Source organism: Microtus oregoni, unplaced genomic scaffold (assembly GCF_018167655.1).
Source record: "Microtus oregoni isolate MIOR12 unplaced genomic scaffold, Mior012 000008F_ref0000371, whole genome shotgun sequence".
Taxonomy (NCBI): domain Eukaryota; kingdom Metazoa; phylum Chordata; class Mammalia; order Rodentia; family Cricetidae; genus Microtus; species Microtus oregoni.
In genome coordinates this window covers 37,202,687-37,220,000 of record NW_024543067.1, presented here as the reverse complement: position 1 = coordinate 37,220,000, position 17,314 = coordinate 37,202,687, and the positions used below count along the sequence as shown (strand labels likewise).

At 49.7% G+C, this 17,314-nt stretch overlaps 1 protein-coding gene across 3 annotated transcripts in view; it reads left to right on the top strand.

Annotated features, from left to right (window-relative positions):
• Olfm2 (olfactomedin 2) overlaps window positions 1-16,220 on the top strand; it is a 79,135-nt gene extending 62,915 nt beyond the window's left edge. For 2 of the 3 annotated variants that reach the window (XM_041657335.1, XM_041657333.1), the window contains 5 exons: window positions 7,111-7,260; window positions 9,630-9,776; window positions 9,966-10,185; window positions 10,510-10,616; window positions 13,604-16,220. In XM_041657335.1, the coding sequence (XP_041513269.1) occupies window positions 7,111-7,260; window positions 9,630-9,776; window positions 9,966-10,185; window positions 10,510-10,616; window positions 13,604-14,281 (1,302 nt within the window). In that variant the 3' untranslated portion in view covers window positions 14,282-16,220. The remainder of the gene's footprint in view (window positions 1-7,110; window positions 7,261-9,629; window positions 9,777-9,965; window positions 10,186-10,509; window positions 10,617-13,603) is intronic. The other variant, XM_041657334.1, reaches the window with a different exon arrangement.
• The last annotated feature ends 1,094 nt before the right edge of the window (window positions 16,221-17,314 follow it).

Below are 17,314 nucleotides of genomic sequence, written 5' to 3'. Positions count from 1 at the left end.
CTTTTAAGAAGTGCCCTAATAAAAATCGTTGTAGGAGCCAGCAAGAGGACTCAGCAGGTAAAGATGCTTGCCACTAAGCTGATAGCCTGAGTTCAATCCCCAGACCCCATATGGTAGATAAGAACTGTAAGCTGTCCTCTCACTAACACATACACCCACGTCATGGCCCATGAGTGTGCACTGTGCACACGCACACACGTGTGCGCGTACACACACAAAATTGCAATTTAAAAAATCTTCTTAAAATGATTCTTATAGCAGCATGGTGCTTGGCCATATGATCTTTATGATTTTTTGTGGGCTGGATTTTCAGTCTCAAATTGGCTGGATAAAGTGCAAGAACAGACATCTGACCACCTTGGTGGTGGATTGGCAGCCTGCCCTCCCAGTGTGTCTGATCCCACTCTCAAATTTAATTGGATCCATTGTGTGGTGTTTTACATATCCTTGTAAACCACTTAGATGCTTTTCTGGAAGGAGGAAAAGTCCAAATAAATATATAAGCCCCAAGCCACCTCAGCTTGCTGATTAAATTACCCAGTCTCAAATTCGATTCCATCCTCATTTTATTAAGAGGCAGCTGCTTGCTCTCTTCCAGTTGGCTAAGCCTCCCACAGCCAGTGTTCAGGGTGGCTGCCCCCAGGGGATCCAGCCACAATCCCTCTGTCTAGGAAGCTTTTTTTCTTTTCTTCATTTTAGCAGAGTTGCAGATAAAACTCAAGACTGTCATAGCTACTAAGGCTAGTGCTGAACCATATACCCTGGGGGACTGTGGGTAGGGGCTCTACCACTGAGCCACACCCCAGCCCCTCACTGGGGGATTCCTGGCAGGGGCTCTACCACTGAGCCACACCCCAGCCCCTCACTGGGGGATTCCAGGCAGGGCTCTACCACTGAGCCAAGCCCCAGCCCCTCACTGGGTGACTCTAGACAGGGTCTTTACATTGCTCTGTGTGTCTCAGGCTTAATTAACCCTGAATCTATTATGGAGCCTGTGCTTAATTGGGGCAGCAGCTTCCATGAAAGTATTTGAAAGCTCCAAGCTCACGAAATGTGATTTGAAGAACAGCTACTTGAGGGCATAGCTTACCCTCTTAGAGCCCATTAGCAGGAATATTAAGATAGGAACCAGAATTCAGCAAAGAGAGTGCCTGGGAGGCTGGAGAGATGATTCTCTCTTGCAGAGGACCTGAGTTCGGTTCTTAGTACCCATGAGAGGTGGCTCACAAGTGCGTGTAAATGAAGCTCCAGAAGATCCAACACCCTCTTTTGGCCTCTAGGGGCACTGCACTCCTGTGCACTTACACACACACACACACACACACACACACACACACACACGTACACACACACATGTACACACATAATTAAAATAAAGTGTTTGAAAAGAACCAGTCCCTATCGCCGGCATGGTGGTTCACACCTTTAATCTCAGCACTTTGGAGGCAGAGGCTAGAGGATCTCTGTGAGTTCAAGGCCAGCCTGGTCTACAAAGTGAGTTCCAGGACAACCAGAGCTGTCTCAAAAAAAGAAAAAGAAAAATTCAAAGCAAAAACCCATCTTTTGGTGATATTATTGGGTGGCTCAGGACATGCCTAGGATGGAGTTATAACTGGATAGAGTAAAACCAGCCACTGGGGTCGCACAAGGGGTTACCCTTTCCTGTAAATGGGTTTTCTGGTGAGATTCCTCGAAGATTACAGAATTGTCACTGGTGTCTGTGCTGGAATTCTCGATTCTCTGCTGGACAGAGATGAGGGATCCTCTGTCTTCTCCTGTACCCAAGATTTTCTTGTATTTAGTTTCTTTTACATATATTTGTGTATTCGTGTGAAGGCATTGAATGGCTTGACATATATGGGGTCAGAGGACAACTTGGGGGAGACAGTTCACTCCTACTCTGTGGGTCCCCAGGAGTTGAACTCTGGTTGTCAGGCTTCGTGGCAAACACTTTTGCTGGCTGAGCCAGCCACCTTGCTGGCTTCACACTGTCATCTTAAGTGAGGTAGACTAGTGTGTCTCAGGATAAGACCTTCCAGGAATTAGGGACTTTCTTACCAAGATAGACCCCAGCCTTGAAGAAATGGCATTTGGATTCTTCAACATCAAGCTTCCTAGGCCATTTCCTCGCCTTCCATAGACATGAACTTGATGGAGCATTTGAACTTAACCCTGCAGGGCAAAACTCGGGGTTTTAGTGCGCTGAGACCTGGCGGCCAAACCCCAGGCATTTAATCACATGGCTGCAGAGAACGCTCCAGCAAGGCACGCGCTGCACAGACAATTATCTCAGGAAAGCCACAGAAGCCCTCTTCGCGATGCTTGCTTCTCTTTTAGAATTCAATATTTCATGTGTTGGAAGAAGTCTTGTTTGCTTCAAAGGACACGCTGGAGGCACAGGCCGGAGATGCTAATCATGCGGACGGGCTGCTTTGTTTGTGCATAAATGAGAATCTATGGGGGAGTTCCAGCCTAATTGCTTGGGGGACCTGAGCCCGTGGGAGGATAGGCAGAGACATTTGTGCTCCTGTTCGTTGTTCAGTTTTGAAAGAACTGGATTTGTTCTGAAAGGAGGCTAAGCAATGGTGCTTTTTTTCAGAGAGCAGGGGAAGCCTTTTGTGGCTGTTTTTCGTGGCTGAGTCTGGTGGACTAAGCCTGTGATACCAGTACCTGGATACAGGAAGAGTACAAGAGGACCAGCCTGGGCCAGTTTAGTGAGATTCAGCAGCTAAGAGCACTGGCTTCTCTTCCAGAGGACCTAGGTTCAATTCCCAGCACCCACACGGCAGCCCACAGCTACAACAGTTCCATGGGATCCTGTGTCCTCTGCTGGTCTCTCTGGGCATGCATGTGGTACACAGACACACATGGAGGCAGAGCACAGGCCGCCACACTGGGCTTTATGAGGTGTAGTATGCAGGCACCCTTGAAACTAATTTGGTGTGACATAGTTTTGTTTATTGGAGGCATTTGTGGGGAGAGGAAAAAAATGAGCCCATGGACCCAGAGTTGATGCCCCAGATGCTGCAGCCCAGGCCTCCTGGCTCGCTGAGATATTCTAGAAAACTAGCCATGGTGGCCCTTGCCTGTCATTCCAGAACTCCAGAGGGGAAGTATCAGACCCAGGTCATCCTTAGCTACATAGTGCACTAGAGGCCAGCCTGGGCTACACGAAGTTCTGTCTCAAAGCGAACAAAACAAAACAAAATCAAGGGTTCTCCCACAGGTAGATGGGGTGGTGCCAAACACCTTTAATCCTAGCAGGAGAGGCAGAGGCAGTTGGATTTCTGTGAGTTTGAGGCCAGCACAAAGCCAGTTCCAGGATAGCTAAGAAGGCTAACATAGAGAAATCCAAAGCAAGCCAACAACAACAACAACAACAACAACAACAACAACAACAAAACAAAAGCATTTAGAGTCCTCCCACAGTGGTCTGGAGGCTTGAATCAGTGATTAAAGAGCACTGGCTGTTGTTCTTCTAAAAGGCCCTGGTTTGATTCCCAGCATCCACACAGCAGCTCACAACTGTCTGTAACTGCAGCATCAGGGAACTGAAGACATATACATGCAGGCAAAACACCCTACACATAAAACAAAATCAAACAAGAGTTCTTGCACAGCAGAGGCACGGCTCACTAGGACCTGGGGTGAGGAACTTAGGAGTGTCTTTTCTGAGTACAGACAGAGTGGACTGTGACAGCCTCGGGGGGGTCCTAGGTGGGGCTCTGGGACCCTGCATCTTCCTTTAAGTTTTTATTAGCATGTTGTACATAACAATGGTCATGACAGTTTCATAACACACAATGTTCTTTACTCATATTCATCCCACCACCTTTCTTGTCCCCTCCCACTCCTGCCAACTCCTCCCTCCCAACCAGCACCTACTTCTACTTTCATGATGCGTGCGTGCGTGAGAAAGAGAGAGAGAGAGAGAGAGAGAGAGAGAGAGAGAGACCCAGTGAGTTTCATGGGGGTTGCTTACAGAGCGTGGATGAGGAGCTGTTCACAGGGCCGTGTGCCCCTTACCGCTGGGGAATGGCTCCTCCTCTCCTGTTTATTCAGGCAGAGTGTTGAGCTCCCTTCCCCCAGCCACCATTAACTGCCTACCAACCCTTAGAGATGGCTGTGGCCTCCTTAGCCTCTCCCTCGGCTGCCATTAACTACCTATCGACCCTCAGGGAGGTGACTTCAGTGACTTCTGATGCATGAGCCTTGGCTCTGCCTAATTCTAAATGTAAGGAAGAGGAAGAAGGTTGTAGATGAGCCGGCTCAGAGGGTAAAGACACTTGTCACCAAACCTGACTACTGAGTTCCATCCCCGGGAACCACACTGTAGATATGGAGTTGCCCTCTGGCTTGCATATGCACTCCGTGGCACACGCTTGTCCACACATGCACACTGCACACTCACACCACATGCACACTGCACACTCACACCACATGCACACTGCACACTCACACCACATGCACACTGCACACTCACACCACATGCACACTCACACCACATGCACACTGCACACTCACACCACATGCACACTCACACCACATGCACACTGCACACTCACACCACATGCACACTCACACCACATGCACACTGCACACTCACACCACATGCACACTCACACCACATGCACACTGCACACTCACACCACATGCACACTGCACACTCACACCACATGCACACTGCACACTCACACTATGAATAAATAAATGTGACTTGTAAAGCCAAACGAAAAAGGGAGGAGAGTCCGGTCAAGGAGGGTCACGTGGGCTTGTACGGCAGGGAGTAGACACACACAGCGTGACTCATTACCGTGGTCTGTGAATGGGTTATTTTTCTTACAAATTAGTGAGGAGCAGAGCTCACTGTGTATGAGCTCCTTTCCTCACATTTCAATAAAGAAACTGGTTGAGTGGGAAGAGAAGGAAGTGTGCAGCGGGAGTCCCCACGACTGCTCCGGCCTCAGCTCCTGGGCAGTGCCTCTGTTTGGGATCAGCAGCAGCCATGCAAATGACGGGTTTTATATTGCTTGCCTCTCCGAAAACACTCGTGATGTCTATAGTGTGTCTATAGGTTGGGCCAGGCTTGGTGGACAGAGTGCTTGCCCAGCATGTACAAAGTCTGGGTTCCTTCCTTAGCGCTGCACAAACCGAGTGAGCATGGAGCACATGAGTGTCTGCCTGCAGCTCATGAGGTGGAGGCAGGAGGATCAGGATTTCACCATCATCCTTGGCTACGATAGGGGGTTCGAGGCCAGCGTGGGCTACATGAGCGCCTGTCTCAAAACAAAAACAAACATGCTAACTAGGACCAGACTCCTCCACTTCTCAAATCATGGTCACTACTCACTGCCATTTGCCTAAACCTGAGCAGCCTCTGGGCTGGACTCCTCAGCGAGTCCCTCTTCTGCTTAGACCCCTCCATGACTACCATGACACTCAGACCGGAAACCAACTCCTTTGCTGCTCCTCCTGCCTGGAGCACTTTCCATATACATGATGTCTCCCCATCTTCCAGTCTGCACTCAAATGACACCTGAAGTCACACGCTGAAGGGCGCCTGCTTCCCCCACATCCTTTTTTCCTTGTATTTCTTCTGTCTGTACTGCTCAACAATTTAAAATATTTGATCTTTGCTTATCTATATCTTTAAATGATTCCTCCAATTTTTAGAATGTGTGTGGGTGTGCACAGGTATATGTAACAGGCACATGGGGGACCAGAGGGCAACCTCAGCATCTTTCCCCAGGAGCCCTGCATCTGTTTCTGAGACAGGCCTTTCCACTAGCCTGGAGCTCACCAAGGAGGCTGAGTTGGCTAGACAGCACAGAGATCCTCCTGTAGCCATGCCCCCAGGACCTGCGCCGCCAGCTGTGGCTTTTTATGTGGCTTCTGGGGATCCAAGCCTGGATCCCCGTGCTAATACAGCAAGCTCTTTATCCACGGAGCCATCTCCTCTGACCCAGATGTCTGCTCTCTAAGAAGCTCCCTCCACCTTTTTAGTTCTGAAACAGGATTTCCTTAAGCACTACCGGGAGATCGCTGCATTGATTCAAACCTGGTGTGGATACAAGATCAGCTTGACCCGCTCCTGCACAGAACTCGTGCCCTTCAGCGGCCTCCCAAGTAGCTGGGCCTACAGGAGCACACCATGCACCAGACTGAAGCAGGGTCTCTCTAAGGAGCTGCAGCAGGCCTCCAACTTATGATCCCCCTGCCTCAGCCCCAGGTGCTGAGTTTACAGGCGTGCAGTACCACATCTAGCTCAAGGTTACCACTTTTTAAAAACGGTGGCTGTTCTTAGGTCCCTTTGCACACTGAGGGTTACAGCGCTGAACGTTTCCCTTTCTGGGCTGGGGCTCAGTGGGCAGAAGGCTGGCCTGTTATGCAGGAGCACCTACTAAACAAGGGTGGTGGTGCGTTCCTGTAATCCCAGCACTCCATAGGGTGAGGCAAGTGGGCCACAAATTCAAGGTCACCTTCAGCCACACAGTTAGTTCAAGGCCAGCCTGGGCTTCCTGAGACACAACACGCATATGGCAGTCCAAAGACAATCTGGATTTCAGTCCCCGCTGCCCACCTTGTTTGAGACAGTGTATTGTTCGTCCCTGTATATGCCAGGGTATAAGGTCCAAAGCTTCCAGGGATTCTCCTGTCTGCATCTTCCACCTTGATGTAGTAATGTTAAGATTACAGACACGCTCTACCGTGTCTAGTTTCTGTGGGTTGTAGGGACCCAAACCCAGGTCCTCACAGTTGTATTTACCTCTTGAGCCATCTCCCCTACCTCTCTTTGTTTGTATATGTGCATGTGTGTGTGGAGATCAGAGGAAGACCTCAGCCGGTGATGTTCCTTAGGTACTTCCCACCTTCTGTTTGAGGCAGAGCCTCTCATTGGCCTACAGAGTTGTCCAGTTGTCCAGTATGGTCAGCAAGCTTCCAGGGACCAGCCAGTCTCTGTTCCTGGCTTTTTTCATGGACTCTTGACATCTGAACTCAGGTCCTCAGCATGCAAAGCCATCTCCCTGGCAAAAGGCTTCTGTCCTTCCCAGCAAGATGGAGGGGTCCTCTTTGTGTTCCTCCTCTCTGACTACAGCCTTTTGTCTGCAGACTCTCTTCCAGAGTCCAGAAGAGGGCTGGCAGCTCTACACCTCTGCCCAGGCACCCGATGGCAAATGCATCTGCACGGCTGTGATCCCGGCACAGAGCACCTGCGCCCGAGACGGTCGGAGCAGAGAGCTTCGGCAGCTCATGGAGAAGGTAGGGACCTGATGGGAGCTGAGGGGAGAGTGGGGAGGTAGGGACCTGATGGGGACAGAGGGGAGGTAGGGACTTGACGGGAGCCGAGGGGACAGTGGGGAGGCTGAGATGGTCTCTTGCATCTCCATCTAGGCTGAACCACAGCAGATCCAGCCAGGTGGATTGTTCTAAAGTGGCCAATGACTGGGATCCCATCTATGTAGACTTTGTATTTGTTTTTCTTTTTTCTTTGATTTTTATTAAATATTCTTTATTCATTTATTTTTGAGACAGGGTTTCTCTATGTAGCCCTGGTTATCCTGGAACTTACTCTGTAGACCAGACTGGCCTCCAGCTCAGAGATCCAATTGCTTCTGCTCCCCAAATTCCAGCTCTTAGGGAGCAGGGAGTGTCATGGGCAGCATTAAGTTCCTTGTGCTCTCAGGCCTGGCAGCCTTGGGTCACCATGCTAAAGAAGGTGCTTGGTGTCCTTTTCCAGTGAGGGTCTAACCTGTACTGCCAAGGCTCAGCAAAGATTCTGCAGTTGGGAGTGGCGGTGCACACATGTAATACCAGAGCTTTGTAGGCCCAGGCACAATGACTGCCACAAATTTGAGTCCAGCTTTGGCTACATAGGAAGATACTGCTGGGTGGGAGGCTGGGAAGGGTGGTAAGTTGCCACCAAGCCTGATGACCTGAGGTCCCACATGGTTAGAAGAGAGAATGAACTCCCACAAGGTGTACTCTGACACACACCAAACAAACAAACAAATGTAATTTTAAAATACTTTAAAGGGGAGAGATAGGCTAGGGATATGGCTCAGTGGGTCATATGGGTAACATGGACCTGAGTTCACATACCCAGTTCCTACATAAAAGCTAGGCCTGGCAGTGTATGTCTGTAACCCTGGAGCTAGGAAGGCAGAGAGACAGGCACAGCTGGGAACTTGAACCAGTCTGGCTGAAGTATGAGCTTGGGGACCCTGTCTCAAAAAATAGGTGGAGGGTGATTGTGGAAAACAACCAACATCAGTCTCTGGCCTCCAGACACACTTATGCAGATATGTATGCACACAAAACCACATACACACAGACATGTATGCACACACTCATAAACACACTTAGATATACAGATATCTACACACATGCACGCACACACACATACATACACATGCACACGCGAGACTCCTTTTCACCCTGGCTGCCTCCACTTCATGTGTCCCCAGGATGTTTTGGACTCTTTGTTTGCTGACTAAAGTCCCTGCCACTGTCCATTCGTCAGCTGTGATGCCTGCAACCCCCACTGTACAGGGGAGGAAGCTGAGATTTGGCAGAGAGGATCCACCTGCGCACCTGCAGCCCCTGCCACTGGCTCCCAGAATCCTACTCTGCCCCAGAGCTGTGGACTCTCATGCCATGCCTTTGATTGTTCATAGTGGCTGAAAAAAAAATAGTTTTTGGCATGACTGGTGTGTGCCTCAGGGTCTTGTATAGCTTAGGGCAATGGTTATTAACTTGTGGGTCTCGATGCTTTTGGGGGGTGTTAAATGACCCTTTCACAGGGGTCTCCTGAGACCATCAGAAAACACAGATATTTACATTATGAATCATAACAGTAGCAAAATTACAGTTATGAAGTAGCAATGAAAATAATTTTATGTTTGGGGGAGTCACCGCAACATGAGAAATTGTACTAAAGGGTCATAGCCTTAGGAAGGTTGAGACCCACCGGCCTAGGCTGCTCTTGAACTCACTAGGTATACAATGATGACCTTGGACTTCTCATCCTCCTGGCTCCATTTCCCAGTGGTTTGTCTTACAGGAATGTACCACTACACCCAATTTATGCTGCATCCCAGGGCTCTGTGTACATAGGCAAGGCCTGAGTCACAGCCCCAGTACCCTCTCAACTCTACCGTTTGTTCGTTTGTTTTTTATTAGAAGCAAGGTTTCATACTGACCCAGACTGACTTGAGATTCATTCTGTAGCCTTGGCTGACCTGGAACTCAAAGCAATCCTCTTGCTTTAGTTTCCTGAGTGCTGGGATTGCAAATGTGACCCACCACTCCTGGCTCCTTTTGAGGCTACCCTTGAAATTCTGATTCTTTGGCCTCTACCTCCAAGTGCTGGGATAATAGATGTGTGCCACTACATTTGGTTCTGATCTTCATTTTGGAAAACACCCTCTGCTTTGCTGTGTGGTGAACTTACTGCAGGTCAGGAGGTGACAGGTATGAAGGGATGGGACTGGATGGAACCTGCTATTGGAAGGTTACTGGTGAGACCAGGGGAAAGGAGGGCTGCCAGGCATCTTTGCTGGTCCTGCTTGCCTCTGCTTCTGTGGATGGCTGGGAGGAGGACTTTGACTCCAGAATGGTTCTCATTCTAGGTCCAGAATGTGTCTCAGTCCATGGAGGTCCTAGAATTAAGGACATATCGGGATCTCCAGTATGTTCGCAGCATGGAAACGCTCATGCGGAGCCTGGATGCAAGGCTCAGGGCAGCTGATGGGTCAGTCTCGGCTAAAAGCTTCCAGGTGGGTTCTTCGGAGTTCGGCTCTGAGTTCCAAGTATGGGGTCCTGTCTGGGAAGACATGAGGGGATGACTAGGCTCTGGGGTCCTGAGGGCATCCTTTGGCAAGGGCTGGGCATCTGAGATGACAGGGTGAAGGTATGGGCCAAGGGCCAGGGTTTGGGATCGGAGGTCATTTTCTCCCGGTAAGCAGGAACTGAAGGACAGGATGACGGAGCTGCTGCCCCTGAGCTCGGTGCTGGAGCAGTACAAGGCAGACACGCGGACCATTGTGCGCCTGCGGGAGGAAGTGAGGAACCTTTCTGGCAACCTGGCTGCCATCCAGGAGGAAATGGGAGCCTATGGGTACGAGGACCTGCAGCAACGCGTCATGGCCCTGGAGGCACGACTCCACGCCTGCGCACAGAAGCTGGGTATGCCTTGACCTCAAAGCTTGGCCCCTGAGCCCCGCACCCCTTAATACTACCTGTGTGCTCCAAAGCTAGGTGTGGTTTAGCATCTAACTGCTAAACCTCCCTGTTGGGTATCCCCAACCCAAGACCACACCGGACCCCAAAGCTGGAGGTGGTTTTTGCTCTTGATCTCCAGCCCTTTATGCCCATGTTGACATCCTAGGATCATCCCCTGGAATCTCCTCCCTGACCCTTGGCCCCAGCACTTCCCAGTGCAAACAGTGTCCTGCCTCCCATGAGCTCTTGCTGCATCCTCTCCTCACTCCCACTGTTCCCATCTCCCAGGCTGTGGGAAGCTGACAGGGGTCAGTAACCCCATTACCATTCGGGCCATGGGGTCCCGATTCGGCTCCTGGATGACGGACACAATGGCCCCCAGTGCAGACAGTCGGGTGAGTGATCCTATCCCCAGGGGCCAGAGCCAGTTACTGCCTACGGGTGCCCAGAGAATCCACACTTGTGACTCTTATTTAGGTTTTATTTTTATTCATTTTATTTGTGGGTGTACACGGGGCAGGAGTGGTAGGGTGCATGATTGCAGTGCTATTGAAAGCCAGAAAAGGGCATTGGGTATCCCTAGAGCTGGAGGTGTCTGTGGGCCAGCTGATATGAGTGCTGGGAATTTAACTCAGGTCCTCTGCAAGATGAGTAAGTAATCTTAACTGTTGGCTTTTTTTTTTCTTTTCCTTTTTCTTTTGAGACAAGGTCTCCCTCTGTAGAGCAGGCTGACCTCAAACACTGAGGTCTGCCCATGTCTGCTTTTTGAGAGCTGAGATCAAGGGGGCACATTCTGAGAACTGCACGCTTATGCAATCTTGTCGTGGTGCAGACATTAGAGTACTTACACAGCTGAAGATGGCATGGGGGTCATGGAGGGAGACAGCATAGTGGACAAGAATGCTTGCTGCACAAACATGAGGACCTGAGTTCGAACCCTCAGTACCCACATAAAAAGTCATGAGTGGCAGGTGTACCAGTTCTGTGGGGAGCAGAGACGGAAGGCTCACTGGGGCTCACTGGCCACCAGCTCTAGGTTCAGTTAGAGTCCCTATCTCAAAGAAGGTGGAGAGTGATACAGAGGGACACCAGTGTCCTCCCCAGGTCCCAGTCTGTGTCATTTCTGTAGTTGATAAAGCACTCTGACAAAAAGCAAATTAGGGAAGAAAGGGGCTTAGTTTAGCTTACAGTTCCAGGTTACAGTCTATCTTTGTAGAGAAGTCAGAGCAGGAACTTAAAACAGCTAGTCGTCACCCCACAATCATGGCCAGGATCAGAGAGAAATGCATGCATGCATCTTGCTCGTTTGTGCTCAGCTTAACCTCTCCATTCTCATAAAGTTCAGGGCTCCTTGTCTAATAAGCCATGTTGCCCACAATGGGCTGGGTCTTCCCACTTTAATGAACAATAAAGACAGTCCCCTAAAGTCATGCGCACAGGCCAACTCAGTGTAGACAATCTCTCACTGACACTCACTTCCTAGGTTTTTTCAAGCTGACATTAAAGCTAAGCATCATGAACTGGAGAGATGGCTCAGTGGTTAAGAGCACCGGCTGCTCCTGTAGAGGTCCTGAGTTCAATTCCCAGCATCCATGTGGTGGCTTTCAACCATCTATAAAGGAATCTGATGCCCCTTCTGGCATGCAGGTGCACATGTAGGTAGAACACGCATACATAAAATACATATAAATAAATCTTTTTTTTTTTTTTTGATTTTTCGAGACAAGGTTTCTATGTGGTTTTGGAGCCTGTCCTGGAACTAGCTCTTGTAGACCAGGCTGGTCTCGAACTCACAGAGATCCGCCTGCCTCTGCCTCCCGAGTGCTGGGATTAAAGACGTGCGCCACCACCGCCCGGCCATATAAATAAATCTTAAAGAGCTAGCCATCACAAGGGTGGTCAAGTGTCACAGAGCACAGGCAGTAACTCAACACCTCTCCACTGTGATCACTGACCTCGACTGATGACGATGGTCCCACCAGTTGGTTAGCTTGGAATCAGATTTGCACTTATCTAGTCCTGTGCGTTCTTAGGCAGGGACACCTGGGCAAGAACCTCAATATCATTCCTCTAATTAACTTATCCTCAATGTGGTCCCTCAATAATGGACCTGAGCTGGATAATGAGGGCACCCATGAGTGCTTTTTAGCGTGGTGCTGATAATGGTGCCGCTGAGAGATTCAGTGGCATGCCAGGCGACCTTGTGTTTACAGAACTTAGCCACTGACAATGGATTTGGGCCAGGCATGATGGCATGGCCCTTAATCCCAGCACTTGGGAGGGAGAGGATCTGTGAGCTCAAGGTCAGCCTGACAGACATAGTGAGTTTCAGACCAGCTTGGGCTACATAGTAAGACCCTATCTCAAAAAACAAAATAAAACAAAACAAGAACAAACAACTCCCAACCATACAAAATAGTGACCTCAAAGTGATCCCTTATTATCCAAACACGTTACTTGGTGAGTACTCTCAGCCCAGTCTCCAGTGACCCCCATGAGTCTCCTGGGTGCACAATGCTGCCTGATCCTTCGATGATCCTTCACCACCACTCACTGAGGATCTTTTTGTTGTGTGTTTATAAAGGTGTGTGCACAGGTAGGTGTGTACCAATGCATGTGAAGGCCAAGGTCAACAAGAGATGTTTTCTCTATTGCCTCCACTTTGTCTCTTTTTCCTTTTGTGTGAGTGTGTGTGTGTGTTGTACACATTTGTGTGCAGGTGTGTGTGAACTCACCAGAGGAGGCTATCAGGTGCCCTGTTCTCTGTTCTTGGTCTTAGTCCCTAGCCACAGACTCTCTCACCAAATCTGGAGCTAGGCTAGCAACCAACAAGCCCCAGAGAGCCTCGTCTCTGCTCTCAAAAGCACTGGGGTTACAGGAACATGTAGCCATGCCAAGATTTTCAGATGGGTTCTGGGTTCCAACTTAATCTTCATGTTTGCAAAGCAGGTTGATTTCCCCACTGACTCATCTTCCTGACCCCTCCACTGTCCCCCTTCCCCCATCCAGTCAGGATTTCTTTAAAAACTTGCAGCCCATCAATATGGCTGTGCCTGCTGGTCAATGAGCTCCAAAGATCTGTCCCTGACTCTCCCAGCACTGAGGTTACAGCTATGTGCATCACTATGTCCAGCTCTTTTGGGGATCCGAACTCAGGTTCTCATGCTTGAGTGGCAAGCACTTTACCCCCTGAACTGCCTTCCCAGGCCCATTAATGCTCACAACCACCAAACTATAACCAGTCACAAAGGTCCTAGGAAGGACTGTGACTGAGTAGTGACACACAGGTGATGGTTGTTTGCTGATGATCAAGGTTGATCTTGGCCAGTCCCTGAGGGACACAGGTTGCAGTCTCTCCAGTGACTGGCTACTGCTCTCGTAGGTCTGGTACATGGATGGCTATTACAAAGGCCGCCGAGTGCTGGAGTTCCGTACTCTGGGAGACTTCATCAAAGGCCAGAACTTCATCCAGCACCTGCTGCCACAGCCGTGGGCAGGTACGGGCCATGTGGTGTACAACGGCTCTCTGTTCTACAACAAGTACCAGAGCAATGTGGTGGTCAAGTACCACTTCCGGTCGCGCTCCGTGTTGGTGCAGAGGAGCCTCCCTGGGGCTGGCTACAACAACACTTTCCCCTATTCCTGGGGTGGCTTCTCGGACATGGACTTCATGGTAGACGAGAGTGGGCTGTGGGCTGTGTACACTACTAACCAGAATGCGGGCAACATCGTTGTCAGTCGGCTGGACCCTCACACCCTGGAGGTCGTGAGGTCCTGGGACACCGGGTACCCCAAGCGCAGTGCCGGGGAGGCCTTCATGATCTGCGGCGTCCTCTATGTGACCAACTCTCACCTGGCCGGAGCCAAGGTCTACTTTGCCTACTTCACCAACACATCCAGCTACGAGTACACGGATGTGCCCTTCCACAACCAGTACTCGCACATTTCCATGCTGGATTATAACCCCAGGGAGCGGGCCCTGTATACCTGGAACAACGGGCACCAGGTGCTGTACAACGTCACCCTCTTCCACGTCATCAGCACTGCCGGGGACCCCTAGGCGTCCCTGCAAAAGCTGTGGGGATCCTTCCCACATTGCTTGTGACCCCCTCAACCTTCTCCTGGCCATGCCCTTCCTTTCCTAGATTCCTTCTCTCTCCACCTTCCCAGCCCAGCTTTCTGTTCTCTGTATCTCTGTGCTTTTTCTCCATTTTATTGATCTTTTGATACTTCACTTCTGAGTCTTTCTGACTTTTTTTGGATGCTTCTCTTCCTTATGACCAAACCCCTCTCCTCTCCCTCAGCCCACTCTCCATCCTTCCCTCCCTTCCTTGTTTCCCACACATTCCTTATCCCTCCCTCCCTCCCTCTGGATCTGAGTGCATGGATTTTTTTTTTATTTATTTACAATTTTCTTTCCGGGTTGCCAGAATAAACCGGACCTTTGACATTTGATGCCTGGGTTGCTCTGTACCCAGTGGTGGTTCGAGGAGACTTGACTCCACTGACTCTTTTTATCCCATGCTTAGAGAGGACCTGAGGTGGGATCCTGTAACGCTCCTCCCCCAAGAGAAGCCCACCCAATCAATCCAAAGGTGTTTCAGCCAAAAGCAATTCATTTAAAAGCAGTTGGGATCAGAACAGAACCCTATTATGATGATGAAAACTGGTCTTAAATGCGTATTCCCTGGTTGCTGGCTCATTCATTGATCTCGGTAGCGCATCACTGGGCTGTCTGATGATGTTCTAATGGCTTTTTAATAATTTGGCTGCTTGAGAAACCCTGTCTCGAAAATCAAAAAAAAAAAAATTGGCTGCTTTTGAGAGAGGTGAGGCCCCTCAATTTCTTCTGTGCTTTGTAATTGTGGAAATCGCTTCTACACAAGCCATGCTAGTTAATAGCAAGATTCAAAGTAACTTAAAAGGTGCACAGAGCCAGGTTTTGGACAAACCCACTGCATTCCACCTAAGAATTCTTTTGCCTATAACAGGCTGGGACAGAGTCCTGGGAGGTGGATAGGCTAAAATGGAGGTGTCAGGATTCCTCCTTAGGTAACCTCCTGGACCTAGCAATTATTTCTCATTCTTCCTTAATAAATCTATTCACCATGTTAAAAAAAAAAAAGCAACAGAAAACAGGAAAAGGGAGGTAGCAGGACAGGGCTAGACAGCCAGAGGCCTGGTGCTCCTGAGCTGCTCGAAGGCAGGCCTGGTGGCAGCAGCGCTGGAATAAGATAAAGGATTAATTAGGAAACGGGTCCATGCAGCACAGGATGCCCTTTTGTAGCTAAAAATGACCTGGGGTTTCTGAGTCTCCTGCTGCTTCCTCCACCACCATACCTGGTTTATATGGTGCTGAGGATGGAGCCCTGGGCTTCATTCACGCCAGGCAAACGCTCTGCCAACTGAGTCATAGCATGATGAGGGCTTCAGTGTCAACCAGATCTGCCTGTGGGAGGGCAGAGCAGTGGTTCTCAACCTGTGACTCTCTATCCCTTGCCAAACCTCCACCTCCAAAAATATTTAAGGTTTAGAACAATGGCAAAAGAAGTTATGAAGGAGCAATGAAAATAATTTTACAATTGGGGGTCCCCACCACGTGAGGAGTTGTATGAAAGGGCAGGTTAGGAAGTTGAGAACCACTGGGCTAGAGGGATGAGTCGGCAGAGCAGGGACGTCTGGAAGGGCAGTGATACATGCTGCCTTCCCATCCCCCATGTCAGGCCCTGAACCCAGAGCAGGAACAGCATGTGATGATCTCCAGTGGTCCTGACCCCACCCTGCTGAGGCCACCAGGAGGCTGCTGTCCCCATCTCTAATTAATGACCTCTGTGATTAAATCATCTCCGGGAACTTGGACTTGGATGCCATACTGGGAAGGAAACCCATGAATAATGAATGGGGCTGCCTAATGCACTCATTTAAAACCAATTTCTAAAGGCATCCTCACGAAGAGCAATTCATTCCCACGTAAATTAATAAGCATGACACGGGGGTGGGGGGTGGGATGGGTAAGGTCCCGGATTAGCATGGGAGACAGACTAAAAACAGCAGAGGCTTGGTATGAAGGAACCAACTAGTCATCCCAGTTCTCGGGAGGCTAATGTCACCTGGGTGAGCCCTTGTTTCAAAATCCCCCAAAAAATTGAGTTTGTATGCTTCCTGCCTGTAACTTGTGCTCAAGGAGGTCATGGTCTCAGATATGGAGATGTAGTTGCAACCATTAAGGCTGTGGAGTTCTAGCCTTTGCAGAGTACACCTGTGCCTGAAGACATGTTCCCACAAGGACGAGTCTGATGCGAACAGATCTGTCTCGTGTGGGCAAGGAGTGTTTACTTGGGCCAGAGCACCTGGCAGCACATCTACCCACTGCATCACTTACACACATGCACACCCACTGTATACACATGTAAACACTTGAATGCACATGTATGTGCACACATACACACAAAGGATGAGAAAGCAGTCCTACCCTCCTCGCTCATTCATCACAGCCAGATTCATTTGTGTCTGTCTTCCGTGGTGCTGAATTAACCAACTTTCCCTAAATCATAGATGAGCATTTGGCTGCAGTCAGGAAGCTGCCATTCCCTACTGCAACAATAACCCAGAATCCCCAGTGTCTGCTCTAAGAAGAGCCCATTAAGAATGAGGAGTGGACACCTTACTAGATCTGGATGGAGGTGGGTGGTCCTTGGACTTCCCACAGGGCAGGGAACCCCATCGCTCTTTGGGCTGATGAGGGAGGGGGACTGGATTGGGGGAGGGGCAGGGAAATGGGAGGCGGTGGCGGGGAAGAGACAGAAATCTTTAATAAATAAATAAATTTAAAAAAATTAAAAAAAAAAGAATGAGCAGTGGAGTCTGCACAAAGACAAGTTTCAATCCCAATAGGGGGTGGGGAGAGGGGAGAGAGGGAAGGAGGGGTGCTAACTGTTGTCATCCTAAAGGCCCAGGATTTATTGCCAGTTCCCTAGCAGGCCTGGGTGGGAACTTGGAGCAGGTGAGGAAAACCACAGGTAGTTAATAATACATGTGGGGACACTGAGCGGGCTCCCGGGGCCCATTTGTCTAACAGCCATGTTCAGTCTTG